This window comes from Sander lucioperca, chromosome 6 (assembly GCF_008315115.2).
Source record: "Sander lucioperca isolate FBNREF2018 chromosome 6, SLUC_FBN_1.2, whole genome shotgun sequence".
NCBI lineage: Eukaryota > Metazoa > Chordata > Actinopteri > Perciformes > Percidae > Sander > Sander lucioperca.
This window is the reverse complement of record NC_050178.1, coordinates 35124488-35149950: the sequence shown is the minus strand read 5'-3', so window position 1 is coordinate 35149950 and position 25463 is coordinate 35124488. Positions and strand designations below refer to the sequence as shown.

At 40.6% G+C, this 25463-nt stretch overlaps 2 protein-coding genes across 10 annotated transcripts in view; both read left to right on the top strand.

Moving 5' to 3' along the window:
• The window catches only part of cita (citron rho-interacting serine/threonine kinase a), a 44231-nt gene extending 25546 nt beyond the window's left edge, over positions 1–18685 (top strand). For 2 of the 9 annotated variants that reach the window (XM_031276878.2, XM_031276867.2), the window contains exons 23-50: positions 1576–1773; positions 2017–2070; positions 2664–2861; positions 3143–3336; positions 3456–3591; positions 3772–3876; positions 4228–4368; positions 4626–4733; positions 4858–5050; positions 5477–5638; positions 7321–7344; positions 7857–7994; positions 8166–8346; positions 8448–8539; positions 8721–8825; positions 9100–9269; positions 9643–9687; positions 10871–10951; positions 11168–11303; positions 11625–11764; positions 11926–12018; positions 12153–12261; positions 12461–12589; positions 12727–12807; positions 12896–12974; positions 13497–13679; positions 15374–15761; positions 16443–18685. In XM_031276878.2, the coding sequence (XP_031132738.1) occupies positions 1576–1773; positions 2017–2070; positions 2664–2861; positions 3143–3336; positions 3456–3591; positions 3772–3876; positions 4228–4368; positions 4626–4733; positions 4858–5050; positions 5477–5638; positions 7321–7344; positions 7857–7994; positions 8166–8346; positions 8448–8539; positions 8721–8825; positions 9100–9269; positions 9643–9687; positions 10871–10951; positions 11168–11303; positions 11625–11764; positions 11926–12018; positions 12153–12261; positions 12461–12589; positions 12727–12807; positions 12896–12974; positions 13497–13679; positions 15374–15761; positions 16443–16466 (3687 nt within the window). In that variant the 3' untranslated portion in view covers positions 16467–18685. Of the gene's footprint in view, positions 1–1575; positions 1774–2016; positions 2071–2663; positions 2862–3142; positions 3337–3455; positions 3592–3771; positions 3877–4227; positions 4369–4625; positions 4734–4857; positions 5051–5476; positions 5639–7320; positions 7345–7856; positions 7995–8165; positions 8347–8447; positions 8540–8720; positions 8826–9099; positions 9270–9642; positions 9688–10870; positions 10952–11167; positions 11304–11624; positions 11765–11925; positions 12019–12152; positions 12262–12460; positions 12590–12726; positions 12808–12895; positions 12975–13496; positions 13680–14898; positions 15031–15373; positions 15762–16442 lie in introns of those variants that run through there. The other 7 variants (XM_031276915.2, XM_031276894.2, XM_031276905.2 and 4 more) reach the window with 5 other exon arrangements.
• A 2957-nt stretch (positions 18686–21642) lies between these two features.
• myl2a (myosin, light chain 2a, regulatory, cardiac, slow) lies at positions 21643–25159 on the top strand. The gene is made up of 7 exons (XM_031277228.1): positions 21643–21735; positions 22142–22234; positions 22817–22892; positions 23080–23184; positions 23352–23430; positions 24299–24347; positions 24658–25159. Exons 1-7 carry the CDS (start codon positions 21733–21735, stop codon positions 24760–24762), a joined length of 510 nt encoding a protein of 169 aa, XP_031133088.1. The 5' UTR covers positions 21643–21732; the 3' UTR covers positions 24763–25159.
• The last annotated feature ends 304 nt before the right edge of the window (positions 25160–25463 follow it).

Genomic DNA, 25463 nt, shown 5'->3' with positions numbered 1-25463 from the left:
AGGACATAGTAGCATGGCCAATGACTAGTTTGTTAGTTCCCATGTTGTCAAGCATTCACCCTACAGACGTATCCTTGAGCAAGATGCTATTTGTCTATAAGCTCTGATCTGCGGTCTGACCTCCCTGTGAAAGCTTTATAACTTTTCTACAAAATTCTATGAAGTCTCACGTTGATGCGTTAAAGAAGAAAAGTGTAGTTTTTATTGCCTATGGATGTTTGAAACTCGTCTGTGAATTATAATGTATTAAACTAGTTAGTTAGGAGTTTTAAAAGTACATAATGTTTCTCCACCACTCTGAGAAATGCACCGCAAAATCCATTAGCTGTATGTGCAGCCGATGCGAACCTATTCTATAAAAATAAGTTTTGACGTAATTGAGAACAACAAGGCCCCCTTTCTCCTGTTTGAAAGCTCTCACCCCCTGGTGTGCTGTCTGCCGATGTTAGTGGCGGACAACCTGCTGACTAGATGTCATAACTCTACCTCCACACACTTTTCCCCACTGAGATGTGAAACACAGATTGGCACTAATTGCTGTTCTTTCTACACACACACACACACACACACACACACACACACACAGTCCTCTCTCACACACAAAGATGTACTTTGAGATTAAATCCACCCTTTTCATCACTGTAATAGTCAGAAACCTATGAAGAAGATAAATGCATCCTTGTGTGTCTCAACTTGATTTTGTTTTATGACTCTTTACCAGCACAGAATGGGCCGACATTCTTTTAAGAAGCTTTTAAAATAATTAAAAAAAAATCTTAACCAGTTTGACATTTTAAATCTAATTACTAGAGGTCTTATTTTTCACCATGCACTTTTAGATTTCTAGGCTGGGCTGTCTCTGTGTTTTGTTCTTAATCGTAGAGTTTGCATCTACATTTCTATATCTGAGAGTTGAACTTAAGCCCCCCCTGACATCCTCTTAAGTATTCTCTTTCTGCTCATACTGCCCATTCAGCTTGCTTTATGTCAGAAAATATATACTATACTTTTTCAGCTTTGTTTCATTACTTTGTTCTTTTAATTAGTGAATAATTCATGATGGCATTAAAAAAGTTCCTACATGTACTGGAAACAAAGGCAGGCCAGCCATTAGGAATTTTGGACAGGGGGACAAAATATTCCACATGTGGCACCTCATCCACACCCACTCCAGCACCACCACTACCACCCACCCACCCATCCTAATACCAACACGGACTATTTAAAAAAACTCTTGGACATTAGCCTTGTAGTGACAATATAGCATGACATTGGTTGCTATCTATGGATGCCTCAGGTTGTCTAGTTCTGTAGTTATATAAGAAACGGCAAATTTCAAATTCATATCAACAATACCAAAAATGTCAGCACAACAGACAAATGTGGGTCAAATGGTTTTTAGATTCCCTCCAATTTCTGAATTGACCTGATGTCCAAAAACACCTACTGTACAATCTGAGCTACTACACTGAGCAGGTTAACAAATGCTGAAAATTATATGCAAATGCCATCTATTTTGTGTCTGATTTACCCTGTGATATACACTGCATTCACCCTAGTCCTGTTTCCTCGTAGATGGGCCTAGAACATGAAGAAGAGAAGCTGGAGATCAAGAGACAGGTGTCAGAGTTGACCCTCTCCTTGCAGGAGCGCGAGTCCCAGATTAGCAGCCTTCAGGCTGCACGTCTTGCCCTGGAGAGCCAGCTGCAGCAAGCAAAGACTGAGCTGGAGGAGACCACCGCTGAGGCTGAAGAGGAGATCACTGCCCTCAGGGTAAGACAAGCACATGCAAGCCCATATGTGTGCAATCAGAGTCACGTCATAGAAATACAGGTGCATATACAAAACATATAATTACATATACACAAAAATAATTCAGATGTAGGCAATCTATGTTATGCACGCAGTCCGAAGGAAAGATCATGTTACGTTTTCAGTCTATTTTAAATAATGCGGTCAGCAATACATCATTCTTCACCATTTTATGTAGCAGTCATTTGCTCTTGTTTCCCACAGAATCACAGAGATGAAATTCAGCGCAAGTTTGATGCCTTGAGAGACAGCTGCTCAGTAAGTGCTGCCACAGCCTTTTGTCTCTGCTTTTAGCAGTAGCAGAACAATTTTCTAAAGTATATTCTTTTATCTAAATATATGGTGATTCATGTTCAACTTTAAACCTTCATTCTAATGTAGCAATGTAGTCTACTGAATCACGTTTTGCTTTCATTGGGCATTTTCCAACTTTGCCCAAACACTTGAGTCCATACAGTACTTTTTACATATTTACTGTAACTAAATGATTGACATGAATAACAAGTAGATGGGTAACATTAATGTAAAATGTTCAACAACTCACCTCCTTCAGCTTTCAAATAAAACATCTAAGAGATCTTATTTGATTTTTGACTCACTTAATAAAGCATCCTTTACCTAATTCCTACATGGCCAACACAAGTCTCTTACTAGTGGGATTTTGTAAGTAACTTCACCATCAGTGTACACATTGCTTCATTACGGTATTGTAAAGATGTAAATTTATTAGTAGCCCAGCTGTGCTATTACTTCAGTGATTCTTTTCTCCTGGCTTTTGTGGCCAGAACCTAAAAATATCTGTTCACCTCCATAAGCAAGACTAACACCTCTAGTTGTTTGTGTTGCCTCAGGTGATCACTGATCTGGAGGAGCAGCTTACGCAGCTGAGTCAGGAGAATGCTGAGTTGAACCGCCAGAACTTCTACCTGTCCAAGCAGCTTGATGAAGCGTCAGATGAGAGGGAGGACCAGTTGCAGCTGAGCCAGGAAGTGGACAGGCTGAGGAGGGAGGTGGCCGACCGCGAGATGCACCTAAACAACCAGAAACAGGTAATGCACATACGCAAATGCTTGAAAGCTCTTGAACATAATTCACTGTAACCTCCAGTACCTCACATTGATAGATATAGTGGAATGTTAAGAGATGTTGTAACAAGTCAAGTTGTGTTTTTAACCTTATTTATCATCATGGTTCAGACCAAAGATGTGATGCATCATATCATTAAGATTCATAATACTGAGACATTGTGCTGTAACTGAAAGGAGAGACAACAATTACGTTGTTTTGTCCAAAAGATTCCCTCTTCAGTTTTGCTCGTATATCCTCCCAGAACATTGAGACACTGAAGACCACATGCAGCATGCTGGAGGAGCAGGTGGTGGAGCTGGAGTCCCTAAATGACGAGTTGCTGGAGAAGGAGAGGCAGTGGGAGGCTTGGAGAGGTGCCCTGGAGGACGAAAAAAGCCAAGCCGAGAGACGCACCAGAGACCTGCAGAGACTGTTGGACAATGAGAAGCAGAACAGGTAACAAACAAGCATGAACACTTAAATATACTTACTCTTTGTTATTTTACATGAGAATGACTGTCATTCCATATTAAAATGTATTGCTATTCTAAGACTTAATATTGTGCTGTTTACAGGTTGCGAGCAGACCAGCGCAGCACTGAATCTCGCCAGGCAGTAGAACTGGCAGTCAAGGAGCACAAAGCTGAGATACTGGCCTTACAGCAGGCCTTAAAGGAGCAGAGACTGAAGGCTGAAAGTCTGTCTGATACTGTGAGTCACAAGTGTTTAAACAAATGTACTTATGATTGAACTTTAACCCCATCTTCGGTCCTCTAAGTGAAAAAACTAACTTTTTTTAGTTCTGAGAGAGAAAATCCACACTGTTTGTGGAGGTGTGAATTTAACTTTTAGTTGCAACTATTTAACATGCACTTACTTATGTTCTCATAGCTCAATGATTTGGAGAAGAAGCACACCATGCTGGAGATGAATGCCCGCAGCTTACAGCAGAAACTGGAGACGGAGAGAGAACTTAAACAGAGGCTGATGGAAGAGGTAGAATGTGAAATGCAATCACATAAACACACACCTGCATTTATTAAATTGAAATGACATTTATGTTATGGACTTGTCCCCTATAACTCACTCAATCAAAAAAGTGAAACCAGGAGTCAGTTTTAGCCTATGCTTAAAGAAATGTAATTTGAATTAAAATATTTCATGTGAATTGAAATACTTGAATTCAAAGTACAAAATCTTTAAAAAGTTGCCTAAAAAATGTTTTTTTTGTCCCTGACACATATTCTCTTAATAGAGTTTATAATTATATTTGCTACCATTCTGGAATTTGACTGATTTTAAATATGATTTCTTACTTTAAATATCTGTGCGCTGGTGTCCCCACAGCAAGGGAAGCTGCAGCAGCAGATGGACCTCCAGAAAAGCCACATATTTCGTCTGACCCAAGGCCTGCAGGATGCCCTAGACCAGACAGACATGCTCAAGACTGAGAGGACCGATCTGGAGTACCAGTTGGAGAATATACAGGTGCTCAATGCAGTACCTTTTCGGTTTGATGAAATACAGAGGTCTCTAGGGAGAAACAGAGTCCTAGTTAGATATTAGAATCGTAGAGAATAGTATTAGAATAGTGCGACGGATGTTGGCAAGTAACAAGGTGTCTCAGGAGGACCAAGAGGATAAATTAAATCATGAATCATGATTCATGTGTCCTTAAAGGGAACTCTTTTAAGGTTGTCTTCAGAGGTATTTCCTTATCTGAAGATCTGTTTTCCTTCCTGCAGGCTGTATACTCCCATGAGAAGGTGAAGATGGAGGGAACCATCTCCCAGCAGACTAAACTCATTGATTTCCTCCAGGCCAAAATGGACCAGCCCACCAAGAAAAAGAAGGTCTTTGAAAACATTTTATGACAACTTTAAGCCACATTATATTGATAAACAGATTCTATCTAAAAATGTGTTTGTATTGTTTTGTTCTTATATAGTATTAGTAACATGTTCCCTCTCTGAATAGGGTATATTTGGGCGGCGGCGGGAGGACGTAGGCACCACGACTAATGGGGCGCTGGCTCCACAGGCCCAGCCAGCAGTTCCCATGCAGTATGGTGACATGAAACTGGCTTTGGATAAGGAGCGGTCAAGATGCGCTGATCTGGAAGAGGCTCTGCAGAAGATGAGGATAGAGCTGCGATCCCTTAGAGAGGAGGGTAGGTCCCAGTGTTAGGCTGCACAGTAACTGCACCAGATATGGGACAGACTTTATATCTTTTGGCATCCCTTGGCAGCAAGGAATGGGATGATACTCTGTAGCTGGCCCTGTAATATCAAAATATTTAATTGTTGTTGATTTGACTCCAGTAATAATGTATTTTTCATCAAAACTCATACCACCATAAAGTTAGGTTTGACAACCTAAGTCAACTCAGAAAATCCTGTATTGTGCCTCATCCACCCTTATCTGTTCCCAGACATCTTTTAACAAAGTTGCCATGGCAGCATCTTGCTCCATTACCTACTCCAGGTTCTTTGCGATTTATATCTATTATTCATTTGGTAATGGGGCCAGATATTTCCCGCATAATAGCTATTACTGATCTAATGTAAGGTTGTTTTATTTGTTAATGGTAACACAGCGGCTCATTTCAAAGCCCAGGAACATGGGGCTCCTGCCACGCCGGCCCAGGCTCGACATCAGATCCTCATGTCAGCAATTGTCAAATCCCCAGAACATCAACCCAACCCCAGCAGCCTTCTCAACCCCTCTACCCGCTGCAAGGAGAACTCCACACCTGAAGGTTAGTGTCACACACACACATACACGCACACACATACTAATTCAGATTCAGATTCAATTTTATTGTCATTAAGTACAAGTACAGAGCTAATGAAATGCAGTTAGCATCTAACCAGAAGTGCAAGAATATAGCAATATCTATCTATCTCTCTATCTATCTATCTATACACACACACACACACACACACACACACACACACACACAGAGGGCTCAACACCAACTTTTTAAAGTGGTTGCCGGCTTGGCAATATGGTTTCCATGTTTTAAACTGCCTATATTTGGAGCAATTCATTTCTTATGTAACTATAACACAAATTTTAATAATGAAACAATGAGATAATGCCTCTGTTAAAAGACAAAAACAGATGAGAAAAGGGTTTTTTACAATAACTTTGAATGCACCACTAGGTTTACCAGTTTTAAATAAACGCAGCATTTAGTCATCTGTGTTGTTTTTCCGACTGTTGGAATCCTCTACTGTGAAATACAGTCACACTACACCGTTTAACTGTCAGCATTTTAACCATGTTTCATCCAGTTATTACTATAGCTAATGGTAGGCTAACGTTACCTGCTGCCAAGTGTAACGTGTTGTTCATGTTTACTAGCGCGACATGCAGCGATGTTTCTGTTGCCTCTAACGTCTGTTTCGGAGCATCAGAGAGCAGCGCAGACATTTAGGTGGCACCATAATCTCTGGTAGATACCGGGCACCGGTGCCATATTAGCACCGGATTTTAACGTGATCCGTTAACGTGCACAGAAAATTGCATTGCCTGTATGTTTTCACAGTAAACGCGCGTTTGTGGAAAGCGGTCGCACAATAGCTGAAATGTTGTGTTGCGCATGAACATAGTGTTTAAACTTTACTGAGACAACCAAATAAAATATTGACTTCTTTTGAAATAAGATTTTCCAGTTTTGTAATGAATAAATTTGAATCCCTGTTTTGAAGCTGTACAGTGTCCGCCATAGGGGTGTTCACCCTTATGCTAACAGCTTTAGCACAACTGGACTCTTGTGTTCACTTATTGTGTTTATGTGGTGTGTTTATGTGTGTGTTCTTTCTATGGCCTGTAGCCATACAAAGCAGGATTATGAAGTTAAACAAAGTTGGATAACTGTGCTCAGTACATGTTAAACCTGGAGCTTGCTCCAATACAGGGGATATGGACTCATTGGACTGAATGGACAATCACTGTGCATTTATCCAGCTAACATTGCAATCCTGCTTGGGTCTATCTCACAAAGTAAGAATAGTGCATTAGCCAGGTAAGGTTGGTTTTAATATGGGCTTTCCACTGTCACCAAGCTTTTTTATGGTGATGATCACAATGGAAACTGAACATTTGCATACATCATAGCTGCATGACAGGTTCAGTGGATCATATCAAAATGTGTAAACAGCCCATGGCCTAAATGGAAAAAACCTATTCCAAAAGGATCATCCAATGACAAAAATACTTCATTCACTTGAAAGTGAAAACCTAATATCACATCATCATAAGGTATAACACTATAAGATAGACCATGATGTGTATTTTATCAGAGTTTTGGGTAACAGTAGCCTGGCCAAGTTTAACTTGCTTTGTGATTCAGGTTCCTTTCTGTCCGTGTTCCTTTGCTTTCACATAGCTTTTGTTAGACTGCTCTTTCTGTCTCTTTCCTCTTGCTCCTCGCAGAAAAGAGGAGAGTCACCTTTGAAAGTAAGTTAGCAGTCACCACAGTTTGTCTTCTTACATGCATGAGCTCATCTCCATGCATGTAATACTGCACAAACACACATGCTCATATCCTACTGTACATCTGTCTTACTGTCCCGTTGTCAAGCTAACTGTAACTTGACCAAGGACTATATTCTTAAATGTCAACTTTGACATGATTTTCCCTTTTTTTTTTTTACCCCCAGCATCATTTGTTGAGTCATGATTTAGATAGCAAATGATTGGATGGGTTTTCGCCAAGAAACATCTTAATGCATCCCATAGTCATTGGCATGCATAATCTGATTCTGACCGACTATATTAGTATACTTGAACATTGATATGCCTATTCGTTATTCAAATTGTTCCATTCTGCTTAAAAAAAAACTAAATTTCATGGACTTGTTGCCGACTTCTGAAGTGATTTAAGCCTGTAAAAAAAAAATTCTGGTGTTATATTTCTCTTTCAGTAACTCCGATCTCTGCCCACTTATTCTTCCCTTTCTGTATTGCAGAGTTTGGTCGTCGTGTGAAAGAGAGAATGCACCACAACATCCCTCATCGTTTCACTGTGGGCCTCAACATGAGGGCTGCCAAGTGTGCCGTCTGCCTGGACACTGTGCATTTTGGACGACAGGCTGCCACTTGTCTAGGTTTGTATCCTGCACTGAATATGAAGATAGTTCAGAGGATAAATTATCCCTTAACATTATAATATGAACTCTCTTATTTATGATAAGATTCTGCTAATAAAGAACTTTTATAGAAACACAAATTTACATTTTTCTTCACCCCCCCCCCCCCCCCTCTTTGTTGTATTATAGAGTGTCACACTCTGTGTCACCCTAAATGCTCACCATGTCTTCCGGCCACCTGTGGTCTACCAGCTGAGTATGCCACTCACTTTTCAGAGGCTCTGTGCCGAGAAAAGGCGAACTCTCCCGCACTGCAGGTCAAAGAGGCCAGTGGGCATGTTCGCTTGGAGGGATGGATGAAGCAGCCTAGGTAACCTCAGACCTCAGTCTATTTGTTACCAAACTGACCATGTACCGTTATTTTTTTTTTTCACAGCTTTGACAGTAATGTGCATTTGTTTGCTCACACAGAAATGGCAAGCGTGGTCAGCAGGGCTGGGAGAGTAAATATGTGGTGCTTGATGGAACCAAAGTATCGATCTATGATACTGAGCCCAGAGAAGGTCAGTACTTTTTTTTTTTTTTTTAAATTACTGTATTCTCATTGGTAATAGAAAGATGCAGTTTGAACTTGACAGAACATCACTGATCCATTCCTTAATGAGACAATTTGTAATCATTTAAGTCTTTATGTAGATCAATACAGCACTATCTCATAAAAATAGTGTGTTGTTTTTCTTCTAGACTATATAAAAGTTGAGGAGGAGTTTGAGCTCTGTCTGCCTGATGGAGAGGTAACCGTTCATGGAGCTGTTGGAGCCTCTGAGCTCATCAACACTGCCAAGTCAGGTACTGGATCAATACCACCTAATCCTGCTGCACTCAGTCTATAGTAGGATTTTAAGTGTGTCATCCTCTCCCCAAATTTATAATTGGATCCACATGTTCAATCTATACTTTGAATCTTAGAATACAACAAAATGTTGACAGTTCTGCTAAACTGTGAAATGAAGCTGTTTGCAAGAGAGCCAACGTGTGTGTGTGTGTGTGTGTGTGTGTGTGTGTGTGTGTGTGTGTGTGTGTGTGTGTGCGTGTGCGTGCGTGTGCGTGCGTGCGTGCGTAGACATACCGTATGTGTTGAAGCTGGAGTCTCATCCCCACACCACCTGCTGGCCAGGCCAGTCGATCTACTTCATGGCTCCCAGCTTCCCTGACAAACAGCGCTGGGTGGCTGTACTGGAGTCTGTGGTGGCTGGTAGCCGTGGATCTAAAGACAAAGTGGATTCTGATGCTGTAAGTATTGTCTGTGGGGTTTTTTTCTGCTTGTGTCAGGCCTAATTGGATTCAGAGTTTGTCTTTTGAATGTGTAAAAAAGACACCCCAGTGTCTCCGTTTTTACAAGACAAACTCACTTATTATGCACATTTCAAATAGTAACTTTACCCAAGGGTGGCTGTATTGTTGGGTGTGAGAATTAGGTAAAATATATTAAATGCCTCCATTAAACATCAGCAAGTGCCTTCACTTCGTTTTCTCTCCCTCCCTCTTCTTTCTCTCTCTGCATGTTGTCAACATCCATCTTCTATTTTTGTGTTGTCATCGTCTTTGTTGATGTGATTATACTGTGCGTGTGTATTTCAACTCGGTTGTGTGGATCATATTATAGGCAGGTGTTTCTAAAAGACAGAAGAACCTATCCCCTCTGGTTCAGGTACAGTAAGTAGCCGCACGAACGTTGAGCTTCAGTCAACCGACCGACTGAGCATGCAGTAGCTGTTTACATCTACACATACAACACTGATGCTGTTTAGCACAGGTCAACACGCCACTGAGTTACTGAATATGTTCCATTGAAGTAGCCTGTGAAAAACAGCAGCATTCAGTGGTCAAAACCTCACATAAATTATATCATACACTCATAAACCTACATAGTGCATGGGTGTGAATAGGCTCTGCTGTGCGCCTCTGGCCTGGTGTCATATGCTATGTCATGCATGCTTCTGCAAAAGCCATGCACTGCTGTAGCCCCATTCACTGAAACATGACAGACACATGTACACATTCCTTTAGCAACCTGAGCTTAACTTCAGTCTGCAGGCTTCTGCTGTTGGTGGTTGTGTGTTTATTGCACTTTCCCATCCCTCTTACCTTCTGTGATAAATGAAAATAGTCTTACATTTTCTCTAGTCTGACTTACCGGATGTACAGTGCTGGGATAAAGCCTGACATTGGCCTACCTCCCCTTCCACTATCTATTTTGCAAAGGCACTGCCGCTGCATCCGGGCCATAGGTTTAAAGTAATACAAACAAGCCAGGGCGCTGTGTATCGTGAAGCCAGACCATACTACAGCGCTGACACAGCGCTGTGGAGATGAGTCTGGCAATGCAAGACTACATTTTCTCTAAACTGTATGTCAGCGTTTCCCAAAAACTGTTACCCCTGTCTTGTTAATTGTGTTACCTATTCAAAGATGCATTTAAAAGTTCAATACACTTTTTGCACTTTTTTTGCCTTACGGCAGAATACACTACATGGCCAAAAGTATTTGAACACCAGCCTGAACATTCCACCCATATGTTATTGCTGAACATCACATTCCAAAAACTCCAAAGAACTATATATTTCCAAAAATGGGCATTGATATGATCCACATTATCTGGGAAGACTTTCAGATTACTGTACATGCAAATTTAATTCATTAATGCTGAAGGATGGATTCACTAATCCAGATACCATAAATCTATTTGTTTGAGTTGGTAAAGGATCTCTGGCTGTCATCCTTGCTTGGTCACCTTTTCTTGCTCTAAAGCAACTGAATTGTAGAAGATCTGCCTAACCTGCCCTCTTCATCTGCTCCATGTCTCTCTCTCTTTCTGCTTCTTGTCTTAATAGAAACTTCTGGGCAATTCTCTGCTGAAGCTGGAGGGTGATGACCGTTTGGACATCAACTGCACTCTGCCTCTCACTGACCAGGTACAAAGACAGAAATCTGTACCATCAACAGGAACATAATGAAGTTTACTTTTTATATTTTTGCTATGTTTGGCATTTAGTTGACACGCTAATCCAAAGTAACAAAAAAATATGTGTTCTTCCAGTTAGATACTCTTTCTGACTGCTTCACCATTTCGCTGCATGTTAAACTTATTAGGCTCTTAATCTTATGATCCATCTTATCTTTTCCCTTAGATCGTGTTGGTTGGCTCTGAGGAGGGTTTGTACGCTCTAAATGTCATAAAGAACTCTTTGACCCACATCCCCGGGCTGACCTCGGTTTTCCAGATTCAGATCCTGAAGGAGCTCGATAAGCTGCTGATGATCACTGGTCAGTACATGGTATTAAATTGAGGTCATTACACTCAATTATAAGTCAGTAATTTTACACACTAAATACCGTAGGTGTTTGTAATAACTGATTATTCTAGACCAACAACTTTTTGATGTATTACATGTTTTGAAAATTTGAAATAGAGGGTAAATCATGCTTTTTCTGCCGCCCTAATAAATCTGTAGTATATAGGATCCTTTTGTGTTTTAGTCTTGTAGAGACCTTTTAGCTGGTTATAATCGTGTATAAATGCACTGAATTAAATAAGAGATTGCTTGTGCGTCTGACTGTACGTGGTGTGTTTGTTGTGTCATCTAGGAGAGGAGAGGGCCTTGTGTCTGGTGGAGATTAAGAAGGTGAAACAGTCTTTGTCGCAGTCCCATCTCCCAGCTCAGCCTGACCTCAACCCCTTCATCTTTGAGACAGTCAAGGGATGCCACCTCTTCTCCTCTGGAAAGGTGGGTTAGGTTGTTGTTGTTACTTACACAGAGCAAAATCCTCTTAGTTAGACTGTTATTTAGTCAGAGTTAATGAGCTGAACATCAATAGCAAAGCAGTGTGCTGTCTGATTGAAGATATTTACCACTGCCCTGATTGCTGTGTTCTTCTTTCTTTACAGATTGATAATGGGACCTGTATCTGTGCTGCTATGCCCAATAAGATTACAATTCTGCGACATAATGAAAGCCTGAACAAGTTCTGCATCAGAAAGGTGAGTGGGCCTTGCAGATGGATAGGGAAATGACATTATCATAAAGCAAAGGCAGTGTTTTGTACCAAAGTAGATGTATTGCTTCAGGGAGTAATGAGTTTGGGAGGGTGTTGAATTTTTGTTTGTATTTGCAGGAGATTGAGACATCAGAGCCCTGCAGCTGTATCCACTTCACTGGCTACAGCATTATTATCGGCACCAACAAGTTCTATGAGATTGAGATGAAGCAATATGTGCTGGAAGGTAGGTCACCTGCCATTGTGATTTTTTTCGTGGTAGGCATCAGCACTCAAATCCTGTGTATTACTCTCTCTTTTTTTTTAAATAATATTTTCTGTCAACCAGATGGTGTTCTAAGCAAGTCTACACAATTGTGATTGTATCGCTTTTAGTTTTCAACATCACACCTAAACGAGCTGACTGATATGATTTCTTTGTACAGAGTTCCTGGATAAGAACGACGTGACGCTAGCTTCAGCTGTCTTCGCCGCCTCCTCCCACAGCTTCCCCATCTCCATCATCCAGGTCACCACGGCACCACAGAAAGATGAATACCTGCTCTGTTTCCATGGTTAGACATGTATTCTCTCTCTGTGTGGGCACACATGTACAGTACATTGTGTATGCATTTGAGCATGTCAACACCTGCATTTCTGCATTTCTTTTAATAGTAGATTATTTTTCTTCTAATTATAATTTTTCTTGCAGAGTTTGGTGTATTTGTGGATGCATACGGCCGCAGGAATAGAAGTGATGATATCAAATGGAGCCGTCTGCCACTCTCATTTGGTGAGTCAGAATTTCACTTTGCCTTTTTTTCTTTAATGGTCAATGTATTACGTGCGATATGATTTCAAGTGGATTTTTGGTATTTCAGCCTATAGAGAACCCTACCTGTTTGTGACCTACTTCAACTCTCTGGACGTTATTGAAATTCAGGGACACGCTGCTCTGGGGTAAGACTGCCTTCTGCTGCTTTGTCAGTAACAGTCCATCAGTTAGGGTTTACACTTGTTTAGTTTTTTCCCAGTCGCATCATCATCATTTTGTGGGTCTCTACTTAGTGTCATTGCATATTGTAGTGATTAAATATTTAATTTCCCATTAATGCCAGGTCTTAGTAAACACATCGACAAGAATCATCCGTTTCAGTCAATCAATCAATCAACATTTATTTATATAACGCTTTACAGCAACCAGCAGGTATCCAAAGTGCTTTTATATCAAGGACAAGAATAAAACAACATAACATACAATAAAAAGAATAAAACATAGAGTACAGTAAAATCAGAAAAGGTTAAATAAAAACAGGAGGAGGAGAGGGAAAATGTCACACCGCTACTATGTATTAAAACCTGTTCCAAAGTCTTGGGGCAGCAACTGCGATAGCGCGATCACCCCACAGTTTATAGAAATGAAATAAAAAATATTATAATATTTTGAAGGATACAGCGTCTAATGTTCTCATCTCTTTCCAGGCCCCACTCATATGCACACCTGGATATCCCAAACCCACGCTACCTTGGCCCAGCCATCTCCTCTGGGGCCATCTACCTGGCCTCTTCCTACCAGAACAAACTGCGGGTCATTTGCTGCAAGGGCAACCTGGTCCAGAGCCAAGAGGGTGTAGGTGACCTGCAGCGAAACGGCTCCGGACGCAGGTGAGGACACAATTTATTGAACCTGCTTCAGGTCACACTTACTGGCTGTTCTCTCCCATTCTCTTGATTAACTCATCTAGACAATTACACTAAGCTCTGTTTTGGGTATTCGTGTGGTGAATTTTTTTTTATTCACAACAATCTTTTAACTTTCTCTTAAAGTCACCGCACATTTTGAGCTGTAACACATTTTCTAAATTAGGTACATGCAGTTCAGTATGTAGTTATTCGGTCTCATGACCAGAGGCTGGATATCTAAAGTCAATTATTGTTTTTGTACTGACCGAAATGTGTCTGTAGCACCCCGTATTGTAAACTCTTGAAAGTTTACACCAGATGTCTGGTCTGGTTTTTTGATTAGGTAGTTCCATACTTACCTAAATCAAAACATTGCGAGTTTTAGTTTGTTTTATATAGGCAAGGTTCTTGTTTAGCCGCTTGTGTTTAGATCATTTTTGAGAACTTTGCCTTCTTTTGTTAATGAAAAAATGCTTTTCTAGACTTGTTTTTATTTCTCAAAGTATCATTTTGGTATCTGCACCAAAACTTGGAGTATTATAGCAACAGTAGTATTTGAACTTCAACCCAAACCCATCCCAAGTCATGTGTATGTGAAGGACCAATCTAATGTGGCCAATAAATACATGTAATGCTCAAATACATTCAAATAAATAAATAAATGAATGAATAAATGAACAGAATGCAAAAACCAAATTGCCACCCCAATCTATAACTCTATATTCACTCTGTATTTAATTGGTCAATTAGGAATTTGGGACATCCCATAAAGGTTTGATTGACACCTGCATTGTTTACATATTGATAAATAAATTATGCAATGCCTTCATTTGTCTATTGAAGGGAAATAAAGCCGATGACCACTTAAAGCAAAGCCCTGCTAAGTGGAAATTAATTCGAAGGAATAATAAAGTCAGGTAAAATCACACAAAGATGTGTGTTTTATTTGTTTAATTATTCATGTCTCAGTTTACCCGAGCATCTTACTTACAGTATTCATTCATTTATTATAGACTAAGAGCATTCCAAGCACACTGCACTCTTTTATTCCATGTCCACTGGTGTTGTTGATGATCAATGGGACTAGCTGGCACTGCTGGGCACAGGTTGGCATCCACAGGTGGTGATGGTTAAATGGTGGCCTTTATGTTTGAGCTGGTTATAAAACAGGAGAGTAACGTCTTCATTTTGCTCTTTACAGGAGGAAGAGTTCATTTTTTATCTGTGGTAAATCCTGAGATATGTCTTTTTAAATTAAAATTGCTTTTTAAAATGCCTCCTGTCAAACGTAGAAAGAAAATTGTTGAATAAAGAGACTGACTTCTGATTGAGACTGGTCTATTACAATTTGAATCTCATTAACAACTGAGCCTTTATTACTCACAGTGCTGACTTTGAAAAGCTTTGCTCTTTAGTTGTTGTTGTTGTTGTTGTTGTCAGCCTCTGACTCTATTCTCATTTGGAAAACTAAATCATGTAGATAAGTTCAGTCTCTTCAAACCATGAATAGCAATGAACTACAGCTTGTCAAATAAGCTTAATCATCCATCATCCTCACCACAACTGTTGACTTATCTGACAGTGCCAAGCAAAGCCCATGACCAGAGACAAAAAATACATTTTTCCTTTGACCAATGCCCCCTGCCCGTCTCTGTGCCTCGGTTTCATCCTAACAGCCCTAACAAGCGTGGGCCTCCTTCCTACAATGAGCACATCTCTAAAAGGCTGGCAGCCAACCCGCTAGTTCACGGAGATCCTGGCACGCCTCACCGCTACAGAGAGGCTCGCACAGAGTTTCGACGGGACAAGTCCCCCAGCCGTCCACTGGAGAGAGAGAAGTCTCCAGGCAGGATGCTGGAGAGTCGGATAGTGGGGTCTCCAGGCAGGGCAATGGCTGACCCCCGGTTAGAGCGCTCCCCGGGCAGGGCCATGGCAGACCCTCGAATGGACCGCTCTCCTGGCCGGATGATGGATGTTCGTAGGGAGAGGTCCCCCGGACGATTCGAAGAACGCCAGAGGCTTCATACTGGCTCTGGTCGCACGCCCATAACCCCTGTTAACAAGGTTTGACAATCATTTCTCTTGCTGTATACAGTTGATTCACAACTGTTACTACTCAATTACAATGATGGTAGCAAAACTCTATCTTACACACTAACGGCGTGGCTCTAGGGATGGTAAAGTCAGTCTGTCGGTCCACCACTTTGATCCAGACTGCAACAATTATTTACAAAGACATTTATGGTCCCTGGAAGATAGATTCTGATGGCAATCCCCTGACTTTTCATCTAACGCTAACAGCGATTGACATTTTAGTTTTTTAGTGATGTTGTTAGACAATTATCATAAAATCAGTTTCATATACTTATGGTGAAAAAAGGAAGAATCCAGGCAACTTTGGTGATTGCCGTAGTTTTCCTGTAGCACCACCAGCAGGGTGACATTTCTGGCTTTCAGTCAAATGCGACACTACCAAGCCACAGCCAAGCGGACCAATCACAGTTGTTGCGGTCTGCTTCGCCGTGACGTGTAGTTACGTTTCTTTGAGAGGTGCACGTCAGGCTACGGCATAGGGTCCGTATCTCCACATACCTATGCACGTACCCACAGCCTTAAGTCTTGTTATATTATTGTATGTTTTGGTTCAGAATTTAAATAAACATATTTCAAGTAAAACAATCTAAGTGGTAGTCTGTGCATGTGTATGTATTAACCTGCCTTTATGTTTCTGAATTTATTCTACAGGTATGGGACCAATCATCTGTTTGAGAGACAGCAGAGCCACATACCCAGCATGGAAAGAGAAATGCATCTTTGAAAAGGGAACGGAGGGAGGAGAGAACTAGTGAGAGTGACACCAATTCATGATGAAATACTGCCACACATCAGTTTTGCCTGACATCTAAGCTGACAAACCCACAGAGGGAAAAAACTGTAGCAGTCAGAACAGAGAGAACAAGAGAAATAAATAGATGTCAATCATAGAATCAGGTTATATTTTTCTCAATGAACTGACTCGAGTCAATAAAGGTCAACAAAATGCCATATTAAACAACTTTTTGAGCAGGTTTTTTTGCAATGTATTTGAGTAAGCGCTCTGTACTCTGAGAAAGGATTAGTAATTTGATTTGATATCTTCTTCAAAAACAAAATCTGGAAAACAAGTTCTCAACTTTAGACCTGACTCAGTGGGTTTTGCTAGTTTTAGTTAACTCTAGACAGTAGTGACTACATTAGATAAGCACAGCCGTAGCAACTTTATCTCACAAGTCAATGCCTAAATATTTACAAAATCAGTCACTAGTGAAAATGGCAGAGTCTCACTCAAAATAGTATTAATAGAACTGGATCCTTTCCACGCTCAGCTCTGTCCACAGTAGCCCCAGATCAGGGCAGGAGAGTACTGTACATCTTTTAGTATTTCTGGCTCCAGCCCTGCGCTGACATGTCATCACACAATCATTATCAGCTAATTACAATCATTTTCTGCTAGTCTGTCTTCTGGCAAGGCTTCGGTTAGTTAGGGTGGCAGGACTTAGCTGGAGCACAAACAATTCAAAATAAAATGTAAGTAACTCAACCCTCCCTGCCCTGTAGAACAACACACAGCTCGACATTAAAACTGCACTACCCACGATCCCTAGCAGGACTTTCTAATCCTTCAGAACGCTATCTGACTGTACATAGACAAGACATAATTTTATATATATTGAGAAGGAATTTCAAGGCTGGATAAGCCATGTCTATTTTTGTTAAAGAAAAAAGTGATTACGTGTCCTCTTGAATGTCCAATGAGTATTCTTTTAATATGTCAAAACATCCTTTATCAAGTGAGTGATTGTATCTGGATCCAACTCGTGTATGCACTTCCATCTGTCAAAGGCAAAACCTCAGTGCTGAACTAAATGACAGGAGGGGGGGGGAGGAGATCATGTTTGAAGCTTATGACATAGTACTTGAGCATTTCTTTTTCTACAATGTCTCTTATATTGTATATAACCCAAAATTGTTCAAGGTGAAGATGTAAATATTTGTTTTTTCCCTGATCCGTAAATGGCATGGATATGTATATCTGAAATGAAACGGAGTGTTGTCTTCTGCTTCTGCCTCATTTGGGTTATATTTTTATTCCACGATTTTAAAAACGAAGCACGTGAATAACATATCCGTTCTTTTAACTATTACCTATTTGCACAGTAAATTCATATGAGTATAATTACTCATATTTTTCTTTTATCAAGGCACTCTTGGCAAGTTAATCGTTTAAACAGTCCAACAATAAAAAGACACTAAAATCCATCCAGATGTATTTTTTTTGGCTATCATTGTCAAAGTGCTTACACTTGACTTAACACTAGGGGATTTTATTTCTAAATATATTATAATTTGATCCATGGAATTGGAACATTTTTGTGCTTTTCAGAAACATTTGTAGGAATATACACAGATGAGATGCCACACTTTAACTTGCCCAGTGTGTCTGTTAACAGTAGGGCACTCAATAAGATGTTTCTTCAACTTTCTGGATCCACTATGGTTCTTTTTAGATGTAAAAACTCTTCCTGAATGTACTTGAGCCAAGAACAGAGAACTGACTCATTAGTCACAAATGTTCAACAAAAAGCTCCCAATGCTACAGATTGCACACGTTTTCCACTGGTCTCTAAAGGCCCTGACGCACCAACCCGATAATTGGCCGTCGGACAGTCTGGCGAGGTCAGTGACTCGAGTCTGTTCAGTGTGTTCCATGTCGTCGTCCGTCAGAGGGGCCGTAGGCCTTCATTTTGGCCAATTTGACATGTTGAATCGGAGGGCGGGCAGTCGGACTCAATGACCAATCTGATTGGTGGAGTGCTAACCCGGAAATGAAACGCGGGATGACCTATATATGTAAATTAGAAAGAGTTGATTTTAGGGTTGGGGGTCGATTCCATTCGACTCGATATTCTAGATTCCAGTTCAAAAGACTGAAAAGTGCCATTTGTTTTTTTTTTTTCAATGAGGATTTTCCAGTCTTGAAATGGAACTGAATGGGCTCAAAGTCTTTGTTGATTGATTTTATTTGGACAGTTTTAATTTATAACCCAGGTCTTGTTGGGAGTAGGTGAGGCGAGGTGTTTATTAAAGACTAATTGCCATTTTTCTAATATATTCATGTTGATCATTTTATGTTTAGCTTTTCAAATCATGGCTACACACCTCAGCCCATTTACAGTAGAGGTGTGTCTCCGACTCCTCTCAAAAGCTGACGAAAATCTTTTAAACTGACCTTTGTCGATCTGAAATGAAAACAGATTCAGCAACTGCATGGGCTATTTCTCGCTTAAAATGTTTTCAGAAACACGTTTCAGTGAACTATTTGCGTAAAATACGAGATCATATTCCGAACGAGCCGCCATTATGGTCGGCTGGAGAAGCCAGACCCACGTGACGCGTTCGTCATTTCCGGTTTTCATTTTAGCGCCACCTGCTGTTATGGAGACATATTACGTCTCGCGCACGCGCAGAACGTACGCTCAAGCGTCTCTTCGGTGTGTTACAAGGTACTTTTTGGACCTCGGGGAGCCGACTGATCAGTCCAACTGCCTTTTCTGCCGACGGTCGGCCGTCGGGTTGGTGTGTCTGAGCCTTAAGGGACTCTAAACAAAAGGGTTTCCCATCCTGTTTTATTTCATTTTTTATATATATTTTTTAATTTGTATTTTTATTCACATGATCATAATGCCATAACGCTGGATATGATATTGATGTCTGTTAACAAATGTTTTATTAGCGTTCCCTGTAGAGATTTTGTCACAGAATATTAAATATTATAACCATTGTCTTTCAATTCTACTTTGTCTCCTTATGTTGTGCTTGTGTCCTTATGAGGAAGTAATATCCTGCCAGAACTCCCTCCTAATTCACTCTATGGAATGTGAAGGAAGAGAAAACTGCGTTCTACTCTTGTGAAATGACCATTTGTCCATGTCCATTGTGTTAGAAGAGGTTGGTCTATTTATAGGTGTCTGATCCCAGCGCTCAGCCAATGCGACAATGGCCTGCCAGTCCAGTCACGGTAGCTGCAGCTCCAATCCGAACTGAGATGAGCTGAAGGGGGGAAACGTTTTCAACAATAGCATCTGCAACAATAACTCTTCTAATTCTGACCTCCTTGTACACACCATGCTGTGAGATGATACCAGTGACATCTGCTGTTAGTTTATCACCAGCATTTTATTTGACAGTGAGCGGATGGAGTGCAGGGAGGATTTGAGCTCCTCTCTTTATATAGATCATACACCCGTGGCCTCACCTCCTCACCCCGGCCCATTCAGCTCATTTTCACAGACTGTCACTTTTCTTGACCTGGGAGCCAGAAGTGATACTGGACGACGTGCTAATAGTGCAATGGCACATTGTAAGAACGTGTTCAGTGTCAGCAGTGTGTCTCACTTGAGTATGTCACACCTACTGCTGTTGACAACACTGAGCTTAGTTTCACAGTCTTTAGAGCTAACACCAGTGTAGTGTGCAAAGTAGATCGAAGACCTCCTTTGCTGCAGTTCCTTCTTTGGCCTGTATCCTCTATTTCATCTCATTTTCCCTTTTAGGATTGAAAAGAATTGGTGTTTACCCTGTGATAATCTGTTTCACTGACAGAATGGTGCAGGTACATTTACCTTTTTAAAAAGAGGACACATAAATAGTGTACTATGTGTGCTGTGCCATACTGTACTATGAAGCATGTGAGATATGTGACTAAGGATGGCAGTAAACACTGCCCTGACAGGTCAATAAATTACACTTTAGGAGCTGGTGATTTCCACACTCTCTCATCATGTCTTGTATCGAATGAAGATGAGAAATGATTTGCACACACATCAGAATATGAAATTGAAAGTTGATCAATATTTTGTTGGTAAAAGTAGGTCAGTTCTAGCTCAAAATTCCAGTCCTTGGATACAGGCTTTCAAACAGCTCAGGTTTTCAAAACCTTTTGTGGGTCAAAGATCTTTGAAACTTTGAAATCCAGTTCTTCAAATAAGTTCTTCAAATCTTCAAATTTTTGTCATCTGTTGGACTGGTAAACAGTTTTCACATGAATGCTACATACAAAGTACATCTATTAAATGGTTATAAGAAAAACAGGACATAACTTCCTATTTTTCTGCAGTATTTATTCATTAATCCAATGACCTTTTTGAGAGCACATCTCTTATTGAATGGACAAAACATCCTCTGCAGTCAAGGCATGAGACAGTACGATGTTTTGTTCATTTCATAAAATTTATAACATGTATAATGTATTTCACTCGCATCAACACCAGTTACATTGCATCGTCTAAGATATGTTTAATGTATTAGCTGGGGGCAGACTCATTTTCAGTAACTACGTAGCCTTAACATTGCCATGGACTTTTGAAAAAAAAGTTCAGACTGCATTTAATATTGTTTTAGGTGGGACTGGATCGCCCAACACAAACCCCACTTTGAATGGTCATAGCAAGTACGCTCTAGTGAGTAGTTCAAAGGTCAAACTGGTCAGCTCTAGGAAAAACTGCCAGATTTCTGCATATTAAGAACTCTTAAATCACTATTCCATCTGTGGTGGCACTCTGGGTCAACCCTCTCCTGACATCTTTTAAAATCATTTACACAAAGTAAAAAGAAGACTGCAGACTTGATAACATCACTTTCATCGAGGTAATGCCATGTCTTTCTATAGTTTTGGCAGTCAAGACCGCTCTGTGCACAAAGGGCAGTTTAAAGTGATTAAGTGCTTTAACCTTCAGTCTGCTCTTGATATTCTAAACCAGTTATTCAAATCGTCTTTGTCCAATCTGTGTGCCTGTGTTTCTTTTTTTTCTTTTTTAGCGAGCATGCAATACTGTATGTGCTGTATGAAGCATCATTCACCTGTCACTTCCTAAAGAGGACATAGTTTATAAATATCATCCAGTAGAGCTGAGGGTTGGGGGCTACAAAAGGGCACCTACAATCTCCCCATTGTTCACTGGCATCATTGTTGGTCTGACCTCCCAGCTGCTCAGCCATGGTAAGTCACTCACTGTGTGCGGGATGCTGTTTGATGGTGCAAGGGTAGTTACGGGCTTCAAGGATGCTACTTTTATATTGGACAAATCATCTGTAAATTCTCAACATTAATTTAACATTTTCTGTACTTAACTCAATAATATGAAAAACAGGTTAATTTGAAAACATCTTTGGATGGAAAGTAGCTAACCGTTGCAGAGGTTTACTATGTGCAGGCTACATTTAGCATTATTTAGCTAAATTACAAACAACATAATTTTCAAGGACAAATAATCACATGCAATGTTTATGCTCTTGTGTGATTGACCAAATGCAATTTCCCACCTCTTATAAACACATTCTTCTGTGATTCTTAACCCTAACTGCCATGTAGTGTCTGCCTCATTTACCTTTCTTCCTGCCAAAAGGCCCCGAAGAAAGCCAAGAAGAGGACAGCAGAAGGAGCCAACTCGAATGTGTTCTCCATGTTTGAGCAGGCTCAGATCCAGGAATTTAAAGAGGTGAAAGCTGCTCGACCTATTTTTTCCCCCCACTGATTTACATTTGGCGGGGAACGACACGCCCATTGTGGGAATGCCGTATGAACATGCATGTTAGTGTTTCTGTATTAAAAACACACAGCAACACATACAGAGGTTTCTATTTCTTTTTCCCCTCTACATCTTCCTCTGTCTTTCCATTTCCATTGTTCATCATCATTGTAGTATGCCCACCTGTCTATTTCCCTGCCCCTGGCTTGTCAGCAGTGAAGCTTGTGGTATGCTGGTATGACGGTCAGTGGTGCCCAGACATCCTGACTGTGTCATCAGTGATTAGGCTGCAGATACACTGCTGGGCATGCCCTAGATGCCAGGCTAAACCTCGGCGGGGGGGGAGCGCAGGTTATAAATACTTAACAGTGCTCATCTATAAAGATGGCACACAAAATATTCAATGAAAGAAAGAGAATCGAAAACAGTGTGTGACAGATTGGAATTCTTCTGTCTGAAGAAGTGGGCTGGAAGCATGTGGCTGTAATCTGTTTTTCAAGGCAGAGAGACTCATTTATGTGTACTGTACTTTGACCTGTGCGCTGACCTCAGGCCTTCACTATCATGGACCAGAACAGAGACGGATTCATCGACAAGAACGATCTGAGGGACACTTTTGCTGCTCTAGGTATGTCGACATCCCTCATGTTCAGTCTTACAAAGATGCTGTGAGTTGATTTGTTTTTATTGCAGATAAAAGACCATAGTCATGAGCTACAATGCAAAACAGATCCTAGATCAACAACACTCAAGCTCCAAATTTTTCTCAGTCTGCTTAATCTGATTGTGTCATATGTTCATGTTTGGTGCTGTAGGACGTCTCAATGTGAAACAGGAAGAGATTGACGAGATGCTCAAAGAGGCTCCTGGCCCAATCAACTTCACCGTCTTCCTCACCATGTTCGGTGAGAAGCTGAAAGGTAAGGACGTACAGGCTAAAGATGAAAATTGAATTACAAAAACTAAACCTAAGTCATGCAAGTAGAGTATTTATTTGAGTATGTTTCAGGAACTATACTGACTGTTTTAATGTATTATATTCTCTATATCTAGTATTTATCTAATATAGCCTATATTTAATATCTAGGTGCTGATCCAGAGGAGACCATCCTCAACGCGTTTAAAGTCTTTGACCCTGAGGGGAAAGGTGTACTGAGGAAGGACTAGTAAGTGACTTGACACACTCTTCACTCCATGTCAATTTGCAATATGCAAATTCATTGCGGAGTGATATGTAAGCTGTTCACTCACAATTTACAACCACGTCTGACTCAGCAGTGGTGTAGTCTACGTGATACGCAAGTAGGCCTATACGCAGTATACCCACTAAGAAATCTCCATATACCCACTTAAAAATGTGCAATGATACGCAACAACATATTTTTGTGACAGAACTTTCACTTAAGATATTTGTATTCACAAATACGGGGTTGAGTAATGTGACAGCAAACTAAACTAACACTGCAGAACATGCAGAGAGACTTTTCTCATCTTTCATCGACCTGCTGAGTGCAGTGCGTAGTGTGTGTGTAGCGACCGGGCCCAAATGCTCTGCCTACACTAACGCCTGTATCCTCCATTCACCACACATTTAAGACAAATATAAGTAGCCTATTTTATTTTGCTTTGGGGTCAACTTTTGTGATCCAGGCTTAGGTCCCTGATGTGAAAGCCCCTTTACTGCTTTATATTCCATTATATTTTTGATATATTTTGAATGTCATCTGTGTTTTCCTTCTCATAGGATAAATAAAGGCATTCCCACCATAAATTTGTGCATAAAAGTGTATCAGAATGCAGGATATTAGTCTTTGACACTCAAAATAATCCTGGGGGAGGACACCCAGACCCCAAAAAGGCCCATTCTGAGCCAGGAAAAAAAAAAGTGGTACAGTATACCCACTACAATACATTAGACTACACCACTGCGTCTGAGTCTGACCGCAATGATTCATCCATTAGGACCTGCACATTTCCTCCTGGTGTGAACAAGGGATCTTATACAGTGTTGTTTTCTCTTTTTTTCCTGTTCAGTGTGACACAGATGCTAACAACACAAGCAGACCGATTCTCTCCTGAAGAGGTACATTGTAGTCCTTTTATCCTAATACTCATTATTATGTCTGATTGCTTTGTTTGTGTGTGTGTGTGTGTGTGTGTGTGTGTGTGTGTGTGTGTGTGTGTGTGTGTGGGTGGGTGATTCCGCCACGCACAGAAGGATAGACGTCATTATGACGATCGTCTGAATCGTCATCAGAAACATTTTTAATAAAAACAAAAATGAACTCAGTGAATCATCATCCCACCTTTTCATGCACGCTGAGCTATTATCTTTGTGAAGGGCTAAAGCTCTTATAAAAGTGATGTTAATATCTGTTGTTTTTTTTGGATAGATGGAGCAGATGTTCGCTGCGTTCCCCCCAGATGTGACAGGGAACCTGGACTACAATAATCTGGTTCACATCATTACCCACGGAGAGGAAAAGGACCAGGAGTAAACTTTTTTTGTCAACATGTTCATCAAATAGAAGTCCGTCTTTTGCCGGTACATGACTTGAATCTGGCCCACTGCCGTGAAGGAGATATGGACTGTGGTTTATTTATGCATCTTTATGTTGGCTGCAATGTCTATGCACAATACTCACCCAAGAGCGCAAGAGGATCAAGACAAAATGTTCTCTTCCAGGCCCCAAAAAACGGACAAATGACAGCATCAACATAGTGAGCTCGCTTTCTGCTTTATCCATACAATGTTTCCACATTCACCTGAGACTAATTAGATTATTTTCTGTTGTCATTTTGTACACTCAAAACCACCTGCCTTTCTTTTTCATAGAAAGTATCAATTTGAAAGGTCTGTGCATGTTCGTCTAATAAAAGTTTTAAAAGACAGAAGCCAATTGTCATTCTGATTTCTGAAAAACAAAATTCAAGAGAACGGGGGAAAGAGCAGTACAAACGGTACAGAGACAATGCAAAAGAGGTTATATTCCTGTGAGTCATATGTTTATCGGATCATCATATTACTGCTTGAACACGTGGCTATACCAGCTAGTCTTTTAATTCCATGTTAGGTAGTGAATGTGTGTACTTGAGAATAGTGGTTGATGGTCCACTGAAATCCCCATGAGATCAATCTGAAACGTGTGTGTGGCATTGTTTGTGTGTGTGCCCATGTGTATTTGCGTTCATATGCATG